At 41.2% G+C, this 27,752-nt stretch overlaps 1 protein-coding gene across 3 annotated transcripts in view; it reads right to left on the reverse strand.

The window, feature by feature from the left end:
- The window catches only part of LRRK2 (leucine rich repeat kinase 2), a 148,123-nt gene that overhangs the window by 92,849 nt on the left and 27,522 nt on the right, over positions 1-27,752 (reverse strand). For all 3 annotated transcript variants that reach the window (XM_056573633.1, XM_056573631.1, XM_056573630.1), the window contains exons 2-8: positions 19,232-19,426; positions 19,060-19,145; positions 11,299-11,408; positions 8,085-8,173; positions 7,075-7,209; positions 3,798-3,932; positions 3,205-3,336 (exon numbers count right to left, since the gene is read on the reverse strand). In XM_056573633.1, the coding sequence (XP_056429608.1) occupies positions 3,205-3,336; positions 3,798-3,932; positions 7,075-7,209; positions 8,085-8,173; positions 11,299-11,408; positions 19,060-19,145; positions 19,232-19,367 (823 nt within the window). In that variant the 5' untranslated portion in view covers positions 19,368-19,426. The remainder of the gene's footprint in view (positions 1-3,204; positions 3,337-3,797; positions 3,933-7,074; positions 7,210-8,084; positions 8,174-11,298; positions 11,409-19,059; positions 19,146-19,231; positions 19,427-27,752) is intronic.

The following is a 27,752-nucleotide window of genomic DNA, read 5'->3' on the forward strand; positions in this document are numbered from 1 at the left end:
AAAATAACATGCTGGTGTTGCCCCATACTTTTCATTTTCATAAGAGGTAAAAGGTAATAAAGACGCGCAAAATTTGTAACACAATTTGTCCCTTAGGAGTGAGAGGTCCATGTACATTTAAGGCCTAAACTGGTGATTTACACAGGGGTGGCTGCTGGTTACAGCGGTTCTGACATAAACGCAAGAAAATAAATACCCACATGTGACCCCATTTTGGAAACTACTCCCCTCACAGAATGTAATTAGGGGTACAGTGAGCATTTACACCCCCACAGGTGACAGAGATTTTTGAAACAGTGGTCCGTGAAAATGAAAAAATTTATTTTTCATTTGCACAGTCCACTGTTAAAAAGATCTATCAAACGCCATTGGGGTGTAAATGCTCACTGTACCCCTTGTTACATTCCTTGAGGGGTGTAGTTTCCCAGATAGTGTTCCATGTGGGGTGTTTTTTGCTGTTTTGGCACCATGGGGGCTTCCTAAATGAGACATGCCCCCCAAAAACCATTTCAGCAAAATTTGCTTTCCAGATCACTTTACATCCACATATGAGGTATTTCCTTACTCGAGAGAAATGGGGTTTCAAATTTTGGGGGACATTTTCACCTATTACCCCTTGTGAAAATGAAAAATTTGAGGTAACATCAGCATTTTAGTAAAAAAAAAAATAATTTTCATTTTCACGTCCAGCTTCAAAGTCGTCAAACACCTGTGGGGTGTTAAGGCTTTCTGTACCCCTTGTTGTTATGTTCTTTGAGGGGTGTAGTTTCCCAAATATTATGTGGGGTGTTTGCTGTTCTGGCACCATGGGGGCTTCCTAAATGAGACATGCCCTGCAAAAACCATTTCAGCTAAATTTGCATTCCAAAAGCCCAATGTCGCTCCTTCCCTTTCGGGCCCTCTAGTGCACCCGCAAATTACTTTACATCCACTTATGAGGTATTTCCTTACTTTAGAGAAATTTGGTTACATATTTTGGGGGGGCTTTTTCTCCTTTTGCCCCTTGTAAAAAAAAAAAAATTGGGTCTACAAGAACATGTTAGTGTAAAAAATTAAGATTTTTCGCCTCCACTTTGCTGCTATTCCTGTGAAACCCCTAAAGGGTTAAAAAAAAACTTTCTGAATGTCATTTTGAATACGTTGAGGGGTGCAGTTTTCATAATGGAGTTCATTATGGGGTATTTCTAACATAAAGACCCTCAAATTAACTTCATAACTGAACTGGTCCCTGAAAAATTTAGATTTTGAAATTTACTTTTTAAATTTTAAAATTGCTGCTGAACTTTGAAGCCCTCTGATGTCTTCAAAAAGTAAAAACATGTCAACTTTATGATGCAAACATAAAGTAGCCATATTGTATATGTGAATCAATATATCATTTATTTGGAATATCTATTTTCTTTACAAGCAGAGAGCTTCAAGTTATAAAAATGCTAAATGTTCAAATTTTTCATGAAATTTGGGAATTTTTCACCAAGAAATGATGCAAGTATCGACGAAAATTTACCACTAACATAAAGTAGAATATGTCATAAAAAAATAATCTCTGTATCAAAAGCATCCCAGAGTTATTAATGCTTAAAGTTACAGTAGCCAGAATTGCAAAAAATGCTCTGGACCTTAAAGCGTAACCGTCAGATGCAACAAAAAAACATTTTTTTAAATATATCACTCAGTACCTAATCCTGACCATTTTAATTTAGCTCACTAGTCTGAATTCCGCTCAAAGGGAGGGGGCATGGCCTCACTGTGCAGATCTCCGCCCCCTCCCTCAGAATGCTGTCTGCTCAGATCTCCCCTAGCATTAGCAAAACTACAACTCCCAGCTTGTCCTCACTGACAGTAGTGGGACACAAGCTGACAGTGACAGTGGCCCTGCACTCACAGCTGTCAATCAAGGAAGAGTGTCCATGACATAGGTGATGATGCATGGACACAGCAGGACTAGTATGTGTCCAAGCAGGCGGGGGGTGGGCAGTTGTTTGACTGGCTTTTTTAGTATGAAATATAGAACATTTTCTAATGAAAGCAACTGCCAAACCTATTGGTTATACATGCTTTACAACATATCAAAAGTTTTTGTATCTGACAGTGCCCATTTAATGTCAAAATGGGCTCGGTCCCCAAGGGGTTAAAGCGCAACTGTCATGACATTTTCCCCCTTATCCTAAAAGCAATATGTGAAAGGTGTTTACAATAGTAATTCAACCATACCTTTGGCTGCTTTAAAGCACTTTTATCACGCAAAAAAATCTCTATTATGTGAAGTCAGGAACAGTCGGATAGGCGTGGCCAGAGGTTTTCAATTTCACGGGGCTGACATGCCTTTCTCCTTTACATCAGCGCTGGGACTGCTGTGCGATAAACACACAGGCCTTCAACGCATGCGTCCCAATTCTGTTCTTACACAAGAAAACTGTTTGTGCCCTCTGGATTCGACTGATGTATGCCTCTACACCCTACATAGGGCCCAATATGCTCTATGTAGGCTTAAATGTATTTTTTTTTTTAAAGCTGCCATTATAAGTTACTTCTGACTCATTAGGGTCACAGGCTGTCTGACAATACACCCGCTTCTAACAATGTTTGGGTTTGAAGACCAATATAACGCTTATGTGGTTAAAATTATTTACCCTTATATTTAACAAATGCATTTTGTCTGAGCACCATTGTTTGTCAGTAACAATGTGGTAGGCACTCTATTAGGCTACACAGGTATTCAGGCATGGCAAGCTTGCGCTGATTGCCATGGCAACCAATCAGCTTCATGGGATTAAAGATTTTCCTGTGGGATCGATCTTTACTCCACACCCACATCAATGAGCTTTGAACATTCATGACGCTGTCACTGGTTCAATGGTCGTGTTCCCATAGACATCACTGTTGATAGGTGCCAAGCGCCACAAGACCTGCTGTTTTGAAGATGCTATGACCCATGACAATCTGGCCTTTGTCAAAGCAGATGAGACTGTTTTCCTGCCTCCAACTCATCAGCAGTCTGTTCACTTGCTGTCTAATATATTCAAACAATTACCAGAAGCCATTGTCTTGTGATAATCTGTGGTTATACATTTCCCCTTTCACTGGTAGTATTGTTATATTTTGGTTGGTGTAGCATGCCATTAGGGAATTTCCCCTTTATTAAAGTGGTCACTCTTTAAAATAATATACAAATTCAAAGATTTCAAACAACAAACTACTCACCAAAAGTAAGTTTATGGAACAAACAACAACAGACTTCTTGGATTTGTTCACTATTTGGAAATGTTTTCATTGCTTCCATAATTATGTTGTAACATCTGACATTGCCAGACATAAGCACTTCCACATTACAGGCTGTAACAGAAATATGACATTTTATAAATATTCAGCAAAATGAACATATTTTACACGTGAACTTATATAAATACGCATGAATGGGTGATGATGTCAGTGGTTAAAAGTCTATTATGTTAACTGCATGCAAGATCTCATATTTTATGCTGCAGTACGGTACTGTAAACACATCCATGTATGTACCACCATTACTCACAGGAGATTTTTTTAATTGATAGTGGATTCAGCATATCACCCAGTCAGAGGCTATATGCCCAGCAGAGGTGAGTGGAATGAGCGTGTTAGGGTCTCATCCCAAGTAAGGCCACCTCCGCGTGGTGGATGGGGGGGGGGGGACACGTTTTGATCAAACAGTGCGCTAAGAGACTCCATGTTTTGACCAAGAATGCTGCTGCAATCTTATTTTTGTATAATAACAAAAGTTAGGTGTGCATTGGTACATTAATATTTCAGTAACTTACGTGGGCTTGCCAATGGGATCAAAACACGTAAAGCTTGGTAAATAACAGTCTCTGTATCTTTGTACTGTGTTAGCACCTTTAAGATGATCAAATGGTCTTTGCTATCTACAAACTCTGTCAATTGCTCTTCTGGAACTAGAATAAAAGAGAAAAGTTTTAAATGCATGAATGCATTATGATAAGATATATAGCTGACCAAACAGATACTAAAACACTTGCTGATAATCTTCTGTCTATTGCTGTATCTACACATGTAAATCAAAACCACACACCGGTTATATATTTGCTGTTCACAGACAGTCTAGGTTGTGAAGGACCTGAATGAACCCTCAGAATCAGTTAACCATGTCTTTCATGCTTAGCAATATAGCTAGTTACAGTACATCAAAGAGGAAGTTACTGACAGAAAATTTTACAGTAAGTCAGAAGCTAATTTTTCCCTAATATGGATACACCTTATTACCTACTAAATGTTAAGCAACATGAAAATGATAACTTTACCTAGGTTTAGTATAAAATCAAATCAAATATAGACTATAAAATAAGTCAATAGACTTAAAATAAGTCAATATTAGATTTCATGATTGCAGAAAAAGTCCCCCATATACAGTAGAAGCATCAACATCACTCTAAAGCTAAAACAAAACCTACACATATATGTCCTATTAGGAACTTTTAGACTTTAACCCCTTTCAGCAAATGGATGTATATGTACATCCTCTGCGGGCTCCCGCTGTATGACACACGCTCTGCCGGTGAGAGCGCATCATACCCGGTGGGTCCCAGTTGCTATTAGCAACCAGAACCCATGGCTAATCCCGGACATCGCCGATCAGGCCGATGTCTGGCATTAACCCTTTAGACGCCGCAATCAAAGTTGATCGCGGAATCCAATATCGGTTAATCCCCTTCCCGGCTAGCTCAGTGGGCTGATTGGGACTGCCATGGCAAAACGCGGCATCCCGATCCGATGAGAGGACAGGCGGAGGTCTCTTACCTTCCTCTCAGCTGTCCGATCGGTGCTCCAGCCCTGCGTTCAGCTATGCTAGGCTGAAGCAATGGAGCACTGATAACACCTTCTCTTCTCCTATGGAGAAGCATTGATCGGTGTATGCAATCTAAAGATTGCATGTAATAGTCCCCTATGGGGACTAAAAAAAAAGTGTAAAAAAATAAATAAGAAAAATTAAATAAATATGCATTAACCCCTTCCCTAATAAAAGTTTGAATCACCCCCGTTTTCCTATTTTTTTTAAATATATAAGAAAAAAATAAATAAAACCTAAACATGTGTGGTATAGCTACGTGCGTATGTCCGAACTATTAAAATATAATGTTAATTAAACCACACGGTCAAAGTTTTTTTTTTATAAAACACGATCAAAAGGTGGCATAAAAAAAAAAAAATTCCCGATAAAAACTTCAGATCATGGTGCAAAAAATGAGCTCTCATACATCCATATATATGGAAAAATAAAAAAGTTATAGGGGTCAGAAATTGACAATTTTAAACATACTAATTTTGGTGCATGTAGTTATAATTTTTTTGAAGTAGTAAAATAAAATAAAACCTATATAAATTAGATATTCTTGTAACCATATGGACCTACAGAATAAAGATAAGTTGCCAATTGTACTGAAAAGTGCAATGTGTAGAACCGGAAGCCCCCAAAATTTACAAAATGGCGTGTTTTTTTCAATTTTGCACCACAAATATTTTTTAGATATTGTGGCAAAATGATTGATGTAATTACAAAGTAAAATTGGTAGTGCAAAAAACAAGCCCTTATATGGGTCTGTAGGTGGAAAATTAAAAATGTTATGATTTTTAGAAGGTGAGGAGGAAAAAACAAAACTGCAAAAATGAAAAATGGCCTGAGAGGGAAGGGGTTATGGAAGGAGTAAATACATCACTGGATAACCATGTGTCCTTGTGTCACATGCAGGGCCCAACAGTTTCAATGTTTACTAGCTGATGCTTAATAGATGCAGTCTTAAAGCAGCAAAGCACTCCACCATCAACTAGCTGTGTAAAAAGCTTTGTCATACCTTACTTCCTGAATACTAAGGTATCCATGAACAATTCTCCCTGCCATTCAGTTTTCTCTTCTTAGCAAATGTGCATGATGTCCATATAACATCACGATGGACATGATATGTTATTTTGTAAGCACAGAGAAAAGGAATCAGTGGGGTGTAGCGATACATAAAATGAGCAGAACTGCTAAAGTACCGTATTTTTCGCCGTATAAGACGCAACTTTGGTGCGCAAATTGGTGCGTCTTAAACGGCGAATACACACCTATCGGGTCGGTCCCTGCAGCCATCAACGGCCGGGACCTGCGTCTAATACAGGACATCACCGATCGCGGTGATGCCCTGTATTAACCCTTCAGACGCGGCGATCAAAGCTGACCGCCGCGTCTGAAGCGAAAGTGACAGTAACCCGGCTGCTCAGTCGGGCTGTTCGGGACCGCCGCGGTGAAATTGCGACGTCCCGAACAGCTTACAGGACACCGGGAGGGACCTTACCTGCCTCCGGTGTCGGTGTCTTCTCCATGCCAGGATCCCCTGCATGGCAGCGCTCTCCTTCGACATCATCACGTCGTAGCGCACGCCGTCCCATCATCCAATAGAAGCGGCGTGCGTAGCGACGGGATGACGGCGACGGAGAGCGTGGATCCTAGGGAAGAAGAGGTCCGGAGCGTCGGGGACACCCAGGGGACTCGGCGACAGCGATGGAGCGACATCCAGGTCAGCGGTGACGGGTCCGGAGCGGCGGAGACACGCGAGTATTACCTTCTATCCAGTTGTCTTCAAACTGCAGACCTCCAGATGTTGCAAAACTACAACTCCCAGCATGCCCGGACAGCCAACGGCTGTCCGGGCATGCTGGGAGTTGTAGTTTTGCAACATCTGGAGGTCCGCAGGTTGAAGATCACTGTTGGGTGCAGAATCTTTTTTTTCTAGATTTTGCAATTGGGTGCGTCTTATATGCCGGTGCGTCCTATAGAGCGAAAAATACGGTAACTACAATGCAAAGTGTTTGTAAACATTTCCCATACACAGAAATTTGTATAGCGTGGAACATTGCATACAACACAATTTTGCATTTCAGAGCACATGTACACTCATTTTTCTTTAAAGCAGAACGCCTATAAGCTTTGCGCAGACTAATCATGTACACATTGGTACACACACACACTAAGGCTCGAAAGAAAGGAGATGCTGAACATTTTTAAGAAATAGTTTCTACATACATAGTAACAAACTATACCTTTCATTAAAAGCAAATATAATGCACGGCATCCATATATCTGAATATCTTCTTTATCTGAAAACCGCTTCATGGCTTCAAAAACCAACTGAAAAACATCAGCTTCATGATCCAAGACCAGAAAATGAATTACATCTATAAGAAAAATCAATTCACAAATACTTAATGTTTAGAAGGTATAACAGCTGAATAAGCATCTATAACATGTCGAATACACAGCTTTAAATGTATCACTGTGTTCTTAAAGGGGTTATCCAGGAAAAAACTTTTTTTTATATATCAACTGGCTCCAGAAAGTTAAACAGATTTGTAAATTACTCCTATTAAAAATCTTAATCCTTTTTTTTTCCTGGAATACCCCTTTAAATGCAGAAGCCCAGGATATAAAGGTGTCCTGTCACGTTATAGTATATCTTGTGGCAGGCCAAGCACCTTGTGTCCATCACATGATCAGGACTGATTTTAGGTACCATAAGTAAACAATTAGAGGTCCTACTGAATGACTGCAAGCAGAGATCTTATAAATATTGCTGAAGTGATACAGAAAGTATATTATACAAAATAACTTTTGGGCCTCACTATTACAGTGCTCGTTTCTATTATTTTTAAATTAAGCTTCTGAAATTCTTTCCACTAATAATACTGTACAGAACCATCTTTACCAATGTATTAAAAGTGTACCTGATAAGTACTGTTTTTCTCTTATGTATAAAAGATAATAACAATATAAGATTAACAAGGAATGTACAAACTATGAAGTGAAATGAAAACAAAATCTGTACTGTGATAGAATTAAACAACAGGATGCACAAAATTACCAGTTTTATTCCTAGATGATCAGAGCCTGGACACGGTGCCATTATGTTGTTAGATCAACCAGGACGACGGTGAACAAACAAGCTCTTGCTTAACAAAGACGGTTTGTTCTTTAACGTGAAAGAGCCCAATGCCAGAAATGTCAAGTATTATAGTCAAAAACAAACATGGGTAATAAATGTCATCAAATGTACCTGATTCAAGGATGTTGCTTAAAACCTGTAATCCAATCGTCAAGACATTAAGATTTGTGGCATAAACAGACAGGATCTTCAGAATTTGTCTAAAAAAACATATATAAAATTTTATTTTTTAGGACAATGTGTATTATTAAGTGGATACAAATAAACATTATAATCATTAAGAAATTATGAAAATAACTACATATGATGATTTAACATTACACAAGTTATTGTGCTATTGATTTAATGACAAAAAAAAAAACATTTTAGTAAGACATAGCAAGCATTTCCCATTAAAATAGTAAAGGGCCTTTACAGCCAGCAGCCGACATGCCCCCTCCATGCAGTTCTATGGCATAGCCGGAGATTGCCAAAAGCAGCGCTCTCCCATAGAGCTGCATGGAGGGGGCGTGTCGGCCACCGCTTCAGGCGGTGGTGGACACACCCCATTCATGCTGGGAACCAGGGTGCCATTCAGGAGATCGCGAGGAGCCCCAGCGGTCGGACCCCCGGCGATCTGACAACACTTATCCCCTATCCTTAGGATAGGGGATAAATTGCTAAATCCCAGAGATCTCCTTTATGGAAAAAATACAGTTCTCCCAAAAAAATAAACAAGCATTACAAGGCACTAAGGTAATAGGAGCCCTTTTCAACCTTAGACCACCAGAGATAGTGATATAGGCCCCCTCCACTGCCCTAGAACACCAGAGAATTTTATTAGTGTAAGGGAATGTTCATACTGGTGGAATTTCATGCAAATTTTCCATGGTGAAGAATTCACAGCAGATGTTGACTTTAAAAGGGTCTGCTGTAGATTTTCTTTTGTAGAAATTTCGCTTTGAAAAATCCACCACAGAAAATTTGCTGCAGCTAAATTTTCTGTGGAAAACGCACAGAAGATCTGCCAGTATGAACATACCCTTACACTAATTAAATGTGAATGGATGCACCCTTTAAGGCATGACGGTCAATAAAAACAACTGTTTGCTGTTTGGGCATGCTGGGATTTGCAGTTTTGCAACATCTGGAGGGCTACAGTTTAGAGATCACTGTGCAGTGGTCTCTCTAAACTGTAGATCTACAGCTCTTGAAAAAAACTACAAATCCCAGCATGCCCAAACAGCTGTCTGGGTATGCTGGGAGTTGTAGTTTTGCAACATCTGGAGGGCTACAGTGTAGAGACCACTGTATAGTGGTCTCAAACTGTAGCCTTCCAGATGTTGCTAGGCAACTCACCAGCCTCCGTAGGATCCAGGCAGCCAGCTGAACGACATTGCCGCCTGCCGTTCTCCGCAGCCGATCGCCACCCGCAGCCGCCATTGATGGGTAAGTGGACTCCGGTGCCGGTCCCTGTCGGTTTCCCTATTCTGTCCCGCCTATTGTGGGTGGGCAGCATGGGGAAACCGAACGTTAACCCCCCCACCCCCGATCTGGACGACCAATAGCAGGAATAGGAGGGGGTGGCTCCTATCCCTTCAGGGGGATCGTGGGTATCTTGGACAACCCAGATCCCCCTTATTTTCTGGGTCACCGGGTCACCATAGACCCGTATGACCCGGGATCGGCGCAAATCGCCGGTGTGACTTTACCCCCACGGGTGTGCAGGTACGTCCTGGGTCCTTAAGTACCAGGGTGTCAGGACGTACCCGTACGCCCTGGGTCCTTACCAGGTTAAAAGAACGGGATGCTAGTCTAAGCATTATCCACAAAAATGTGGTAACGTCAACCAGCAGCGGATGCCCCAAATGATACACTGTTTTCCTACTAACTCCCAGAAAAGAGGGGTGTTCTGGGTTTTATTCATGTGGTGTTTCATAATGTATATACATTTTAATTCCATTCTGTGCCTCTTGCTCATTTCTGAAAATACACTTCTCGTGAATTAATGTTTAGGCAACCTTTGTGTTAAAAATAATAAAAGGAATGGACTGATACCAAATAGAGAGACACATGAGATGCCATCCTAGAGTGGGTACTGTGTATTATTGTGTACACAATGGCCCTGATTTACTATTGTAAACCCAACATGTTTTGTCGGGTTGTGCGCCAGAATTTGCGACAGAATAAAAAAAAAAATGCAAACTCTCCATTTTACTCAGAAAACCCGAAAATGGGGCGTGATCGACGGGAAAAGGGGGCATGGCCACCCAACTCTGGGCTAAGGCTGCGTTCACACTGCAGTTGGAGCGTACGGCTGCCAGATTCGGCTCGGGGAGGGGAAAACCGTGTGTTCCCGTACTCCAGCCGGACCGGCGCCAAACTCCATTGACTTTAATGAGCCGGTCGACTCATTTTTGCCCATATCCGGTTTTGTTATTGGACCTAAAACCGTAGTTTACAGTGGTTTTAGGTCCGGTCACAAAACCTGATACGGGCCAGAAATGAGCCAACCAGAGTCAATGACTCCAGTTGGCTCATTAAAGTCAATGGAGTTTGGCGCCGGTTCGGCTGGGGAATGGGAGCAAACGGTTTTCCCCTCCCCCAGCCAAATCAGGCAGCCGTACGCTCCGACCGCAGTGTGAATGCAGCCTAACATACATTCGGTAAGGTAATCAGAACATTGATGGATACATTAGGATACATTAGGTTTTTTTTCCCTATCTGTTGTTATGGAGATGCATAGAATTTGCAGGTGTAAAACAACACCCATCTGCACTGTGGTATGTACCCAGGTATGCCGCCTGTCTGTGTCGTTTTCCTCCTTTTTAATCCTGTTAACACTTTTTAACCTTATGTGAAATAAAGATTATTTTTTTTATCCATCATCACTTCTGTAGCTCCTTTTCTTTGTTTATTGTATTATATTATTATATTAGCAATGGAGCCTGTAACTCAGAAACAGCTGGACTAATTTTTTTTTTAAATAATCCATTATTTTACTCAGTTTGACCTTTAATGTAACCCTGTCTATTGTGTCTAGAGCGAGTGAACCAGCTGTCAGTTTCTCTTTAAATAAGAACTCATAAAACCATTTTAAGAATTCTACAGAAGGTTCCACTCTAGCTATGATATGGGATTACAAAAATTACATTAACACAGAACAATCTTTTTTGGCTTCCATACTATTGGCCCTCTCCCATAATATTGCCGTTCCCATATTGGCCCTTTCGCATAATATTGCCTTTATGTTCAGTACCAGAGAAATTAAACCAAATGGGAGCAGGGAGCCATGAAATCGTACTAAGTTATCATTCTGAAACAATACTTATACTTTTATACTTACTGATGAACGCCAAGGACTTCCCATTCATGTCCAATATCTACTGGAGTATGTAAACTAGGCAGTATATTTGGGCATACCATTACCAATCTGCACAGTAGAGACCAGCCCACCTGAAATACAGATGACAATTTCACAAAATATACTTGATAGAAACATAGAATGTGTCGGCAGATAAGAACCATCTAGTCTGCCCAATAATCTGATTCCTATCAATAGTCCCTGGCCCTATCTTATATGAAGGATAGCCTTATGCTCATCCCATGCATGCTTAAAGGGGTACTCCGGTGAAAAACTTTTTTTTAAATCAACTGTTGCCAGAAAGTTAAACAGATTTGTAAATTACTTCTATTAAAAAATCCTTCCTGTACTTATTAGCTGCTGAATACTACAGTGGAAATTCTTTGCCGTTTGAAACACAGAGCTGTCTGCTGACATCATGAGCACAGAGCTCTCTGCTGACATCTCTGTCCATTTTAGGAACTGTCCAGAGCAAAAGGAAATCCCCATAGCAAACATATGCTGTTCTGGACAGTTCCTAAAATGGACAGAGATGTCAGCAGAGAGCACTGTGCTCATGATGTCAGCAGACAGCTCTGTGTTTCAAAAAGAAAAGAATTTCCGCTGTAGTATTCAGCAGCTAATAAGTACAGAAAGGATTAAGATTTTTTTAATAGAAGTAATTTACAAATCTGTTTAACTTTCTGGCACCAGTTGATTTAAAAAAAAAGGTTTTCACCGGAGTAACCCTTTAAACTCCTTCACTGTATTTGCAGCGACCACTTCTGCAGGAAGGCTATTCCATGCATCCACTACTCTCTCAGTAAAGTAATACTTCCTCATATTACTTTTAGACTTTTGCCCCTCTAATTTAAAACTATGTCCTCTTGTGGTAGTTTTTCTTCTTTTAAATATGCTCTCCTTCTTTACCGTGTGGATTCCCTTTATGTATTTAAACGTCTCTATCATATCCCCTCTGTCTCTTCTTTCTTCCAAGCTATAGATATTAAGGTCCTTTAACCTTTCCTGGTAAGTTTTATCCTGCAATCCATGTACTAGTTTAGTATCTTCTCTGAACTGTCTCTAGAGTATCTATATCCTTTTGGAGATACGGCCTCCAGTACTGCGCACAATACTCCAAGTGAGGCCTCACCAGTGTTCTGTACAGCGGCATGAGCACTTCTCTCTGTTTTCCAAAAAATATGAATGCATTAATAAAAGGGGTATTCCCATAAGCACATTTCACCCACATGATAAATGCTTAACAGGTCATGAACACTAGATAAGCTGAGCCTTGGAGCATGAATATGAAAAAGCTGCACAGCCCTACACAGTTGATATCAAGTTTATGGGAGTACTGAGCCATGTCAACAACGAGGAGGCTGCAGCGTCACCCAAGGGTGCACAGAATCTTCAAGCAGCTGATCAATAATAGGTGTGGAGACTGTCAGCATATTATCAATAAGAATATTGGAAGAATAAGGATAGGTCTAAACAGAGCAGTGACCAGTTGGGTCCCCAGAAATCATATATGTTATCACTGAGCTTGTGAATATGTGATTAATGTACACGGAGGCAAATTCTCCTCACCGAACTACTTTCCGTGCCACTATTAGTCTGGTGAAAATTACAGAAATCAAATGCAAAACTGCTTAAGTAAACTGAAAATATACCCTGTAAAGCTAATATTAGCTTTTACTCTTGGCCCATCATAAAAGGTTACTATTGCTCAATGTCAATAGGTTTACTTTTAAAGGCAGATTGCTCAATTGACCAATTGATTCAAATATTTTCAAATCCAAGTGTGTTTTAAAGCAAATAGTAATAGGTCAGTATACATACCAGACAGTAATACATAAGAGCTATTACTTCTACATTAGAACAGAGCATTCATATGACATTCATACTGCATTCTGCTGCTTTCTCATATATATTATAGAATTCTACCGGGATTGAGTTTGTATAATCTTTTATAACATAATTCTGTTTATATATAATATATATATATATATATATATATATATATATATATATATATATATAAATATTTAGGATTATTATTTTTCTATTTATTATTATATTTTTTACCTTTTTTGTTATTTGTAATATATATATATATATATATATATATATGGTTTATCCATGATCATAGTATCCTAAATAGCACTATGCACTTTTCATGGTCACTAATAATAGGTGTTTTGTATGCTCTTTATTAGGGAACGACCGATATCGATTTTTTAGGGCCAATACCGATAATCTGTGGAGGTTAGGGCTGATAGCTGATAACTTATACCGATATTCCGGTATAAGTTATCGGCTATTTATCTCCCCCCCCCCCCCCCCCCCGCGACACCGCTGCAGATCATTGATTTAAAGCGGGCGCTTTAAATCAATGAACTGCAGCAGCTTTTGCGGTGCCATAGGCTGCCGCCGCCACCCGCTTCTCTCCCCCTGCCTGTCCAGGGGTCCTGAGACCTATCACCGCCACCGTGCTCCCCACCGCCACACCGCGCCCCCCACCGCGCAGCGTCGCACCCCCCACCGCACCGCCCCGGCCCCATTGCCTCCTCCATCCCCCGTTTTATAATTACCTGTTCCCGGGGCCCGGGGTCCAATCTACATCTGGCTCCGGTGGTGTCCTCCTGAGCTGTCACTGTGCGCACTGATGGTGACGTCGCGTCACGTCTCTCGTCATTGCGCACAGCATAATGCAGGACGCAGCAGGAGCTAGAAGTAGAATGGACCCCTGCCCCCGGGAACAGGTAATTATAAAACCGGGGATGGGGGAGGCAATGGGGCGGAGCTGTGCGGTGGGGGGTGCGACGCGGTGCAGTGGGGCAGGTCGTGGGGGGGGTGGTCGCGGTGCGGGCGGTGCATTATCGGATTATCGGCAAGGTAATTGACGATACCGATAACGCCCAAAATTGTGAATATCGGCCGATAATATCAGCCAAACCGATAATCGGTCGATCCCTACTCTTTATTTATAAATTGGTACTGGCACTTTAACAATATGAAATGTGTGATTTTTATATTTATTTATATAATTTTTAGGATGGGCACAGATATACATATATGTTATACCAAAAAGGCTTGCAGCACTACAAATCCAGTCCCTGGTTTGGTGCCAGCGTCCTTAGACCCAAAGTCCATCAAATGTATAAAAAAAAAAAAAAAGATGTCGCAGCACTCTCCAAGAGATAGTGAAAAATCCAAAAATGTATTGACTCGATTCATAGCAACATTTCTGTCCTCTCACAGGACCGTTTTCAAGCTTAGTGATACATCAACATAAGGAGGTGTATATACATACACCTTCTATATTCTATTTAATTCACTATTTTTTTATTATTATTTATTTTTTTGTTTTAAGTTTTTTTATCAGTATTTGAGAGAAAAGTGAACTACCGTATTTATCGGGGTAGACCACGCACCGGCCTATAACACGCAAAAAAAGTTTTTTACCCAAATATCCTTGGTAAAATGAGAGTGCATGTGTGTGCATGTGTATACCCCGATACACTGTTTCTGACCCCGCAGAAGCCCCCTGGAAAGGCAGGGGGAGAGAGGCCGTCGCTGCCCACTTCTCTCCCCTGCCTGTCCTGGGGTCTAGAGCCCTGCTGCCGCCGCTTCTCTCCCCTGCCTGTCCTGGGGTCTAGAGCCCTGCTGCCGCCGCTTCTCTCCCCTGCCTGTCCTGGGGTCTAGAGCCCTGCTGCCGCCGCTTCTCTCCCCCTGCTATAGGCGCAGCTGCCCCTTCTCTCCCCCTGGCTATCGGTGCAGCTGCCCCATTGTCAGCGCCGATTGCCAGGGGGAGAGAAGCGGCGCTGGCAATGGGTCCGCGCTGCTTCAGGCTTCCGGTGTGCGTCCCCTGCGTCATTGCTATGCGCTGCACGTCGCGACGCAATGACGAGTGATGTCACTCGTCATTGCACCACGCAGCGCATAGCAACGACGCAGGGGACGCAGACCGGAGGCCTGAAGCAGCGCGGACCCGACCCCGGCAACAGGTAATTATACAACCACGGATGGGGGAGGCAATGGGGCAGCGGCGCGGCCAATGGGTGCCGCTGCCCCTTCTCTCCCCCTGTCTGTCGGCGCCACTACACCATTGCCGGCGCCGCTTCTCTCCCCCTGGCTATCGGCGCCGGCAATGGGGCAGCGGCACCGATAGCCAGGGGGAGAGAAGGGGCAGCGGCACCGATAGCCAGGGGGAGAGAAGGGGCAGCGGCGCCGACAGCAGGGGGAGAGAAGCGGCGGCAGCAGGGCTCTAGACCCCAGGACAGGCAGGGGCAGAGAAGCCGGTATCGACGGCAGGTCTCTGCTCCTGCAAAAGCCATTGCAGTTCATTGATTTAAAGCGCCCACTTTAAATCATTGAACTGCAGCGGCTTATCGGCATATAACACGCAGATAGACTTTAGGCTAAAAAATTTTGCCTAAAAAATGCGTTATACGCTGATAAATACGGTATATTATTTAGTTCTTTTCTTTTTACTTTTTAATGTCCCACCCAATTATCTAATATAATATAATTATATATATATATATATATATATATATATATATATATATATATCTCTATATCTCTATCTCGACACAAAGATATATTATAGTGGTAGATTAGTAACTTTGTCCCTCATGCGCTCAGCTTTATAATGGCATCATCCTGGTTAAGCCAACAGGAGGAACCCAGGGCTAACCACACCAGCATATGGTCTCACATGGGGTCTGAGGATCTCATCTCGGTACCTATTGGCAGTCAGGCTAACTCTGGCTAGCACATGGAGGGCTGTGCGGCCCCCCAAAGAAATGCCGCCCCACACATTACTGACCCACCGCCAAACCGGTCATGCTGGAGGATGTTGCAGGCAGCAGAATGTTCTCCGCGTTGTCTCCAGACTCTGTCACGTCTGTTACATGTGCTCAGTGTGAACCTTCTTTCATCTGTGAAGAGCCCAGGGCGCTAGTGGCGAATTTGCCAATCTTGGTGTTCTCTTTCAAATCCCAAACGCCCTGCACAGTGTTGGCCTGTAAGCACAACCCCCACTTGTGGACGTCTGGCCCTCATACCACCCTCATGGAGTCTGTTTCTGACCATTTGCGTGGACACATGCACATTTGTGGCCTGCTGGAGGTCATTTTGCAGGGCTCTGGCAGTGCTCCTCCTGTACCTCCTTGCACAAAGGCGGAGGTAGCGGTCCTGCTGCTGGGTTGTTGCCCTCCTACAGCCTCCTCCACATCTCTTGATGTACTGGCCTGTCTCCTGGTAGCACCTCCATGCTCTGGACACTATGCTGACAGACACAGCAAACCTTCTTGCCACAGCTCGCACTGATGTGCCATCCTGAATGAGCTGCACTACCTGAGCCACTTGGGTGGGTTGTAGACTGCGTCTCATGCTACCACTAGAGTGAAAGCACCGCCAGCATTAAAAAGTGACCAAAACATCAGCCATGAAGCATAGTAACTGAGAAGTGGTCTGTGGTCACCACCTGCAGAACTACTCCTTTGTTGGGGGTGTCTTGCTAATTGCCTATAATTTCCACCTGTTGTCTGTTCCATTTGCACAACAGCATGTGAAATTGATTGTCAATCAGTGTTGCTTCCTGAGTGGACAGTGTGATTTCACAGAAGTGTGATTGACTTGGAGTTACATTGTGTTGTTTAAGTGTTCCCTTTATTTTGTTTGAGAAGAGTATATTAGAATAAAAATACACATACACACGTATATATTTTTTTTCTAAAGAAAACCGTATGGCAAAAAACGGATGGAACAGTATGGGAAAAAGTAAACCGTAGGCGTTCTTAAACAGTATACTGTTTTTAAAAGTGCATACAGTTCCGTCTGTTTTTATAGGAAAAAAAAACCATACGTTTTTGAAAATTTTGTCCATTTTTAATGGGAGGGTCTTGGATGGGGACTTTGGGATGCAAATGCGCATGTGCAAAGTAAAAACCGTATACGTTTTTCCGTATGGAACCGTATACTGTACATGTGCGTTTCCCATTGACGTCCATGTAAAAAAAACGTATGCGGTTGCACTACGGTTTTTAAACTGGAGTCAAAACCATGGTTGACCACGATTTTGTCTCCGGTTTAAAAACCGTACTGCAACCGCATACTTTTTTTTAACATGGACGTCAATGGGAAACGCACATGTATACGGTTCCATACGGAAAAACGTATACCGTTTTTACTTTGCACACGCGCATTTGCATCCTAAAGTGCCCACCCAAGACCCCTCCCATTAAAAATGGACAACATTTTCAAAAACGTATGGGTTTTTCTATAAAAACGGACAGAACTGTATGCACTTTTAAAAACAGTATACTGTTTAAAAACGCCTATGGTTTACTTTTTCCCATACTGTTCCATCCGTTTTTTTGCCATACGGTTTTCTTTAGAAAAACGGATTGAAAACAGTATGGCAAAAACGTGATGTGAACCCAGCCTTACATCTCTTGTAATAATCCTCATCATCAGTACTTTTCTTTTTTTGCCCTACTATATTCACCCACTGGGAGATTGCATATTATATCCCGGGTGAGAATCCTTGTTCCAAAGTCCTAATTTTTTGTCTCACAATGTAGATGTAATCTTTTCATGGGAAAATGTCATGGCAATCCCTCCTTTATTTTCCACCTTTTCTTTGTGCACAATCTGTCCCATACTGAAATCATAATTGTTACTTATATAGAGTAAATGTAGAAATACAGATTTATTAATCTGTTAAAGACAGAAGTGATGTGCCCATAACAACCAATCACAGCTCAGTTTTCATTTTACCAGAGCTCGTTAGGATATGAAAGCTGAGCTGTGATTGGTTGTTATGGACAAATCCAGACATTTTTTGTCTCCAACAGATCGATAAATCTAGATTACGTTTTTATGTATCAGAGGAGAACAGTGATACTCTATCCTCCTGCGCTGTCTGCAACAGGATTGTAAAAATCTAAACATTCACTCAAGTGAAAAACAGTAAATAAATACAAAACACAGCATCCTGTAGGTGTCCCCCATCAACTCCAATGGGCAAATAAGAAAATAACATGTAAATATACATGTCACAATACTATGACTAGTTTACTAAAAGGTATTATCCAGTCAAAATAGATTTTTGACCTATGTTTCTAGGCTTACAAATAACATTTAAATAAATGTATACATACCTCCCTTGCTTTCCGCCGGGCTCCAGTGTCAGGTCATCCTGTCTGTGGCTGCTAACACTTGGATTCTCATAGCTACAGATCATAGCTTCTGCAGCTGACTTAGCACACAGTGCCATTCCGCAAATCACTAACTGCTTTTTTTTATTTTATTACCAAGCCGGGGCATAAAAACTGTTTTCACTGAACAATCTCTTTAAGTTTAAAAAATGCTATAGCATTTACAGCTATAAAAAAAAAAAAAAAAAAAAAAATCGAACTAAAATAATGATAAAAGAAAAAAAACTAACATCTCATAGACAGAAATGCACACCCAAATAAGGCTACATCCATACTGCTATCATGCAGGCACATTTGAGAGTTATATATACACAACAATAATAACAAGAGTGGATTACATTGGGTAAGTTCAGGAAATGTAGCTGTAATAAGGTACATGTAAGTATAAGGTCTTTGGTAACCTTGAACTTTCTAGATTTCTTCTTCTGCTTTAAAAAGGCACTTCAGGCTTTAGCTAGTTACACAACAGCCATCAAATGTATCCAAAAGTAAACAAATAAAAAAAAAAAACATTCTTGTACAGTTGTAACCTTACCTCCTGTATGACATCAACTTTTAAGTAGGATTCCAACACCAGCAAGAGAGGTAAATGCACATTCACATGACTGAATATTTCTGCAGCTGTAGGTGAATTAAATACATAAAGTTGGGCTCTCAAAAATATAAAAATAAAATGTAGTACTTTAAAAACCTAAGCTAATACTTACCATTATCACATAAGGTGTGAGCGTGCAAATCTTCCAATATCTGGACCAGGTTGTCAACCTGCTTCTCTTCTTCCACATTTCTAAGGCGTACTACCAGCTTCTTTACATTTTCTTCTAGCTCTATTGTGCTGTTCATGGTTTCCTTCTGTCGGGGTGATGAATCATTGCTTATTCCTTCATTTTTTCAAAGTTCCACTACAAAATGAACAGAATAGACAATTTGAATTTGATACGAATAATGTGAACTAATTCACAGAGGATATCTGGTAGGTACACATTTAACAGGAGGTGCCAGTCTTTGTCACACCCAACCAGATCATATGATCATGCACCACATATTCCTGCTTCTCACGCAAGTTTACTCAAAGCAATGCTGAACAAGAAGGAAGAAGAGCAAATACCTTACAGTTTGCAAGAAGTTTGTTATAGTGAAAAGAGTTAATCAATATATAACACAACAGGTTTTCAGTTCGCTAACTAAATGTCATAATAATAATAAAGCTAAGGCAGTAGCAAGATAATAGAAGAGTCAAAAGTGAAAGCAGTTTTTCAAGACTGAAAAAGTACCTGTCACCAAATAAACTGTTCTCAACTACCTCAGGCTATGTTCCCTAACTACTCCTAACACCCCTCCAGCCCTTATGAACAATTTCAGAGCTTTAAAAAGATGTGTATCATACCTTTCTTCTTGCTCACATAGTGCAATTTCCCAGAAGGAGAAAGTGGGTGTTTCCCAGCAGGAATTACATCAGTGAAGCCTGCTGGGGGACCACTTCTGTCCTTACATTGTTGCAGCATTGTGATGAATAGAAGGCCGCAGGCTCTGTACATGTTTCAGTCTGTGCAGATTTCAGTGAGGCTCTCCTTCAGCTGTCAGTCTGTGTGGCTTTATGTGAGAATCTGTGGAGCTTTCACTTTCTGTGCAGCTGACAATCAAGCTCCGTTCAGGGAAACAATTCCTGTGTTCGGACTCCTGCCAGGCCAGGAGGAAACCAAACTTACTGTATTAATTGTGGCAGGGAACAGAACAGAGCCACCTAGTAGCCGGTTTTATTATTACATTTCAAACATACAGTCATGGCCGTAAATGTTAGCACCTCTGAAATTTTTCTAGAAAATTAAGTATTTCTCTCAGAAAAGGATTGCAGTAACACATTTTTTGCTACACAAATGTTTATTCCCTTTGTGTGTAGTGGAACTAAACCGAAAAAGGGAGGAAAAAAAGAAAATTGGACATCATGTCACACCAAACTCCAAAAATGGGCTGGACAAAATGATTGGCACCCTTTCAAAATTGTGGAAAAATAAGATTGTTTCAAGCATGTGATGCTCCTTCATACTCACCTGGGGCAAGTAACAGGTGTGGGCAATATAAAAATTAGTCCTGAAAGCAGATAAAAAGGAGAGAAATTCACTTAGTCTTTGCATTGTGTGTCTGTGTGTGCCACAGTAAGCATGGACAACAGAAAGAGGAGGAGAAGAGAACTGTCTGAGGACTTGAGAACCAAAATTTTGGAAAAATATTAACAATCTCAAGAGATCTAGATTTGCCTTTGTCCACAGTGCGCAACATTATCAAGAAGTTTACAACCTATGGCACTGTAGCTAATCTCCATGGGCATGGACGGAAGAGAAAAATTTATGAAAGGTGTCAACGCAGGATAGTCCGGATGGTGGATAAGCAGCCTCAAACAAGTTCCAAAGACATTCAAGCTGTCCTGCAGGCTCAGGGAGCAACAGTGTCAGCGCAAACTATCCATCGGCATTTAAATGAAATTAAACGATATGGCAGGAGACCCAGGAGGACTCCACTGCTGACACAGAGACATAAAAAAAAGCAAGACTACATTTTGCCAAAATGAACTTGAGTAAGCCAAAATCCTTCTGGGAAACATCTTGTGGACAGATGAGACCAAGATAGAGCTTTTTGGTAAAGAACATCATTCTACTGTTTACCAAAAATGGAATGAGGCCTACAAAAGAAAAGAACCCAGTACCTACAGTGAAATATGATGGAGGTTTTGCATCCGAGATCTTGGGTCTTCCAGCAGGACAATGACCCCAAACATACGTCAAAAAACACCCAGATATGGATGGCAACAAAGCACTGGAGAGTTCTGAAGTGACCAGCAATTATCTAAATCCCATTGAACACCTGTGGAGAGATCTTAAAATTGCTGTTGGGAAAAGGTGCCCTTCCAAGAGAGACCTGGAGCAGTTTGCAAAGGAAGAGTGGTCCAACATTCCCGCTGAGAGGTGTAAGAAGCTTATTGATGGTTATAGGAAGACTGATTTCAGTTATTTTTTCCAAAGGGTGTGCAACCAAATATTAAGTTAAGGGTGCCAATAATTTTGTCCAGCCCATTTTTAAAGTTTGCTGTGATATTATGTCCATTTAGCTTTTTTTCCTCCCTTTTTTTGTTTTAGTTCCAATACACACAAAGAATAAACAAGTATATAGCAGAACATGTGTTACTGCAATCCTTTTCTGTGAGAAATACTTCATTTTCTAGAAACATTTCGGGGGTGCCAACATTTACGGCCATGACTATTTATGTGGATCATTTTAAAAGCAAGTGAATGGGAATGTGTCTGCTAATTATACAAGTAACACTATATTAAAAGGTTTATTTGTTGACAGGTACTCTTTAAAAGGGATACTCCGGAGAGGAATAATAGTTTTCAAGTCAACTGGTACCAGAAAGATATAGAAATTCTAAGTTACTTATATTTAAAAATCAAATGTTTTTTTCTAATGTTAAAATTTATATTTTATAATAATCCTGAAATCTTGTTTTCATTCTGGCCACTAGGCCTATAACTAAGTTGGGACTTCCTGTTCTGTACTGATCATTTCCCAGTAATGCCTTTCATCACAGCACAGACAGGATTACAGAGAAAGGTGACACCAGTAGATAACATTGGACCCCTCACCATTTACAGCAGAGATCAGCATCCCCACTCCCTGTAGAACCAACTCTGAAAAGGTCACAGAGAATGTCCAGTAACATCTCTAATTCATGTGAATAGGTTCTGCTATAAAAGCAAATCAGTAAATGCTGTTAAAAACTGCTCAGTTAAGATGGCAGCCCCATAATATTGTACACAAAAATTAAATAAAAAATAAAAAATGTTTTAGTATCTACCTCTAATCAGGGAAAAACAAACAAACAATCTAGGTGATGCATTTCCTATAAATGAAATGTGTCTTCAGAAGATTACCTTTTGTTGAAGTGTTTATGTTAATCAAATTTTTTTATCAGATAAACCTTTGTAAATGTTTCGTGCAAAATTACAAGAAACAAAAATAATAATAACAATAATAATAATAATGCACAAAATAATACAATCAGAAAATAGAAACTGATTAAAAAGAACAAGTGTCCGTATCTGGCTCTAATCTGTAAAACAAAATATAGGTGATACATTCCCTGTAAATTGTTGAATCAGAGCTGCAGGCTTATACAGGGTCACACTAAAAGGAATTGTGCATTTCCTTATTTATTTAGGCATACAGAAATTCCCCTATGAGTTGTCACTTTCACAGTCATCTGTAAATGTCCCAACCACAACCATCAGTTTCTCAAGGACATTTGCAGACGTCACAAATTTCACTCTCATTGCCATACTAAAATACTACATACACAAACCTTTACAGTCAAAAGTATTCTACAACGTTCTATAAATAATAAAAACAGGACTTCCAAAGTGGTCAGTCCAAAAAAATATACAATCTGAACTCTAAAATCAGATGGACGGAACTGATTCACATGAACAAGATTTACGCCCCTTAGCCTCCTTGTCACACTCCCTTTAGCGGAGTATTCAGACCCCATTTAGAAATGAAGTTTCTTTCAACATGACTATTCGATGAAAAGTACAGACAATCAAACAAATAGTAAAATCTCTTTAGTCCATATTTATCAATCAGCCTGAAACTGTAATTGTCTGTTTAATTTTAATAGCAACCTTAACCCCTTAAGGACTCAGGGTTTTTCCATTTTTGCACTTTTGTTTTTTCCTCCTTTACTTTAAAAAAAATCATAATTCTTTCAATTTTGCACCTAAAAATTCATATGATGGCTTATTTTTTGCGCCAACAGTTCTGCTTTGTAATGACATCAGTGATTTTACCCAAAAATCTACTGCAACATGGGGAAAAAAATCATTGTGTGACAAATTTTTTTAGAAAAACCGCAATATTGCACATTTTCGGAGCTTCTGTTTCTACACAGTAAATTTTTCGCAAAAAATTACACCTTTTTATTCTGTAGGTCCATACGATTAAAATGATACCCTACTTATATAGGTTCGATTTTGTTGTACTTCTGGAAAAAAAATCATAACTACATTGTCATGTCTATCTTGGTCTGTGTTCACACACAGCTATCGGATGTGCTTGTGTGTGAACAGTTTTATGTTCCCAGGTCAGGGAATAGTTAATGCCTCTGGATTTTTCAGCCAATAGCTCCTAGGGTGAGTCTATTTAATGTCAGCCCAGTCTAGACTCTGTGCTGGTGATTGACTTCATTATATCCTGACTTGCTAAGATGCTGGACATGCTGCATGGAGCTCTGGGTGAAACACTTTGTTTGAGCTTTTAATCTATTTCTGTTTTAGCATGCACTTTGTATCTTCTGGTTTTAGCCTGTTAGGTGGCATGCTTATAGTAGATTTTAATCTGTGTTTATATAGTCGGTTTTGGGATTTGTATATATTTTCTGCTATGTGTCTGTTCACACTGTTTTCTCTTGTATCCGTTCTTATGAAGTTCTGTGTTTTATATTTCTTTTTCCAACTGGGCCAGCATCCTGTCCACACTGGTGAGTGTGCTGCTGCCCAGTAGTCTATTTGGATTTATTATTATGACTACTCCTTTAGTGGAGTGGAGTGTCCAGTTTGTGCATCCAGTGTGAACAGTGTCCTACATTAGATCCCTATTACCACTCCATGGGGACTCCGTGTCTACTGGAGGTGCTCGGAGGGATTGCTATTCCTGTCTTGTGTTCAGTGTGAACAGTGTTCTATAAATATATCCAGTTGTATCCGTTTTTCTGAGTTGTAGCCTGGCATCCCTTTTACCTGTCCATGGGGACTCCGTGTCTACTAGAGGTGTTCGGAGGGATTGCGATAATTCCTGTTTAGCGATATATCCCGCTTACCTGTCCGAGGGTATTGTTATTCCTGTGTCTACCGGAGGTTTTTCTAGGGGGATTAAGCTTATTCCTGTTTTGTTCTGAAGTATGTTCAGACTTCTCCGTTTTCCTGTCTGGTGTTTTGAACTCTATGGGGGGCATTTACTAATCTTTTACTATGTAGTCTGGTTTTTACCCTGTTTTTTTCTACTTCATTTTTGACTATGTGCGACAAATTTACTAAATTGTTGCACGGCATTAATAAATTTGGCACACATAGGCAAAAGTGGGAAATTTACTTCATGTAGTAGAAAAAATAGTCTGTTCCTTTTTCCAGCTGTCTGAATAGGTTTGGCTGCTAGGTTTCCTTCTGGATCTTTTGTTTTTGAGTTTTTTTTTAGCTTTTTCACCACATCTAAATAATTCAATAACTACAGTGGTCCCTCAAGTTACAATATTAATTGGTTCCAGGAAAACCATTGTAAGTTGAAACCATTGTATGTTGAGACCATAACTCTATGGAAACAGGGTAATTGGTTCTAAAGGCACCAAAATGTCATCCAAAATAGGAAAAAGTGACAAAGAAAAATAAGTAGATAACTGATATAGATAAAGCAAATCCCTACATATAAAAGTAATAAAGATCTGCTGGGAGCTGTAAATCACTGTCTATGTCAGTGTTTCCCAAGCAGGGAGCCTCCAGCTGTTGCAAAACTATAACTCCCAGCATGCCTGGACAGCCAGAGGCTGTCCGGGCATGTTGGGAGTTGTAGTTTTGCAAAAAATGAGGCCACCCTGCTTGGCAAACACTGGTCTATGTAGAGGACAGGAGCTTCTTCAGGGGTCCTGTACAGTACAGGCAATGTCCAAAACAAGTAATGGAGTTGCCCTCACCTGGTGTCCAAAAGAGCAGCTAACCCTGATACAGGTAAAGTGTACAGAACATGTAATACCAGTCAGTGCATACACTTCAGTAATACAGGGGTTTTACCAGTGAATGCCCATTTTGATTGGTTGGTTCTTCCAGCCATTGACACGTTTTACAGATCTGGACTGTCTGTAGCATTGTATGTTGAGTCTGGTTTCAACTTACGATGGTCCAGAAAAGACCATTGTATGTTGAAACTATTGTATGTTGAGGCCATTGTAAGTTGAGGGATCACTGTAAATTGTAGTCATGGCTCAGAAGTGGTAAACGGCGTTTAGTGTGTGTGTGTGTGTGTGTGTGTGTGTGTGTGTGTGTGTTTATTACATTTTTTTAACACAGTTTTTTTCTCCCTAAATGTACTTACACTTTTTTTTTTTTTGGTTACTTCTTCTACAGATCTGTGTATCCTGTGGACTCCTTCGGATTCGGTGGACTACTTCGATGACCAGCGTTTTTCTTTGCTTGATGTTAATAAAATGGTTAACGAGGGCTTGTGGGGGAGTGTTTTTTGTAATAAATTTTTTTTAAAACCTGTTGTGTTTTATTTTTATTTTACTTTACTAGACAGGCTTAGTAGTGGAAGCTGTCTTATAGACTGAGTCCATTACTAAGCCGGGCTTAGCGTTAGCCACAAAAACAGCTAGCGCTAACCCCCAATTATTACCCCAGTACCCAACACCACAGGGGTGCCGGGAAGAGCCGGTACCAACAGGCCCGGAGCGTCAAAAATGGCGCTCCTGGGCCTAGGCGGTAACAGGCTGGCGTTATTTAGGTTGGGGAGGGCCAGTAACAATGGTCCTCGCCCACCCTGGTAACGTCAGGCTGTTACTGTTTGGTTGGTATTTGGTTGAGAATAAAAATAGGGGGACCCTATGCGTTTTTTAAATATATTTAATTATTTATTTAAAAAAAAAAAAACGCATAGGGTCCCCCCTATTTTCATTCTCAGCCAAATACCAACCAAACAGTAACAGCCTGACGTTCCCAGGGTGGGCGAGGACCATTGTTACTGACCCTCCCCAGCCTAAATAACGCCAGCCTGTTACCGCCTAGGCCCAGGAGCGCCATTTTTGACGCTCCAGGCCTGTTGGTACCGGCTCTTCCCGTCACCCCTGTGGCGTTGGGTACCGGGGTAATAATAGGGGGTTAGCACTAGCTGTTTTTGTGGCTAGCGCTAAGCCCAGGTTAGTAATGGACTCTGTCTATAAGACAGCTTCCACTACTAAGCCTGTCTAGTAAAGTAAGAAAAAAACACAACAGGTTTTAAAAATTTTTTATTACAAAAAACACTCCCCCACAAGCCCTCGTTAACCATTTTATTAAAATCAAACAAAGAAAAACGCTGGTCATCGAAGTAGTCCACCGAATCCGAAGGAGTCCACAGGATAAACGGATCTGAAATGAGAAGAAAACAAAAAAAATGGGTTAGTACATTTATTATCACCTGCTCACACATCTCCCGCCCCGCACGACTACAACTGCCAGCATGCCCTTACAGTAAGGACATGCTGGGAGTTGTAGTTGTGTGGTGCAGGAGATGTGTGAGCAGGTGATAATAAATGTGACAAGCTTGTCCCCTGCCCCCAGCTGCAGGACTACAACTCCCAGCATGCCCTTACAGTAAGGTGGGGCGGAGGCCGGGCACAGTGTTTCCCAACCTGGGACTTGTAGTTTTGCAACATCTGGAGGCACCCTGGTTGGGAAACACTGTTTTAGGCCAGTGTTTCCCAACCAGGGTGCCTCCAGATGTTGCAAAACTACAAGCCCCAGCATGCCTGGACAGTCAAAGGCTGTCTAGGCATGCTGGGAGTTGTAGTTTTGCAACATCTGGAGGCAACCTGGCTGGGAAACACTGGCCTAAAACAGTGTTTCCCAACCAAGGTGCCTCCAGATGTTGCAAAACTACAAGTCCCAGCATGCCTGGACAGTCAAAGGCTGTCTAGGCATGCTGGGAGTTGTAGTTTTGCAACATCTGGAGGCAACCTGGCTGGGAAACACTGGCCTAAAACAGTGTTTCCCAACCAGGGTGCCTCCAGATGTTGCAAAACTACAAGTCCCAGCATGCCTGGACAGTCAAAGGCTGTCTAGGCATGCTGGGAGTTGTAGTTTTGCAACATCTGGAGGCAACCTGGCTGGGAAACACTGGCCTAAAACAGTGTTTCCCAACCAGGGTGCCTCCAGATGTTGCAAAACTACAAGCCCCAGCATGCCTGGACAGTCAAAGGCTGTCTAGGCATGCTGGGAGTTGTAGTTTTGCAACATCTGGAGGCAACCTGGCTGGGAAACACTGGCCTAAAACAGTGTTTCCCAACCAGGGTGCCTCCAGATGTTGCAAAACTACAAGTCCCAGCATGCCTGGACAGTCAAAGGCTGTCTAGGCATGCTGGGAGTTGTAGTTTTGCAACATCTGGAGGCAACCTGGCTGGGAAACACTGGCCTAAAACAGTGTTTCCCAACC

The sequence above is a fragment of the Hyla sarda genome, chromosome 4 (assembly GCF_029499605.1).
Source record: "Hyla sarda isolate aHylSar1 chromosome 4, aHylSar1.hap1, whole genome shotgun sequence".
Lineage (NCBI taxonomy): Eukaryota > Metazoa > Chordata > Amphibia > Anura > Hylidae > Hyla > Hyla sarda.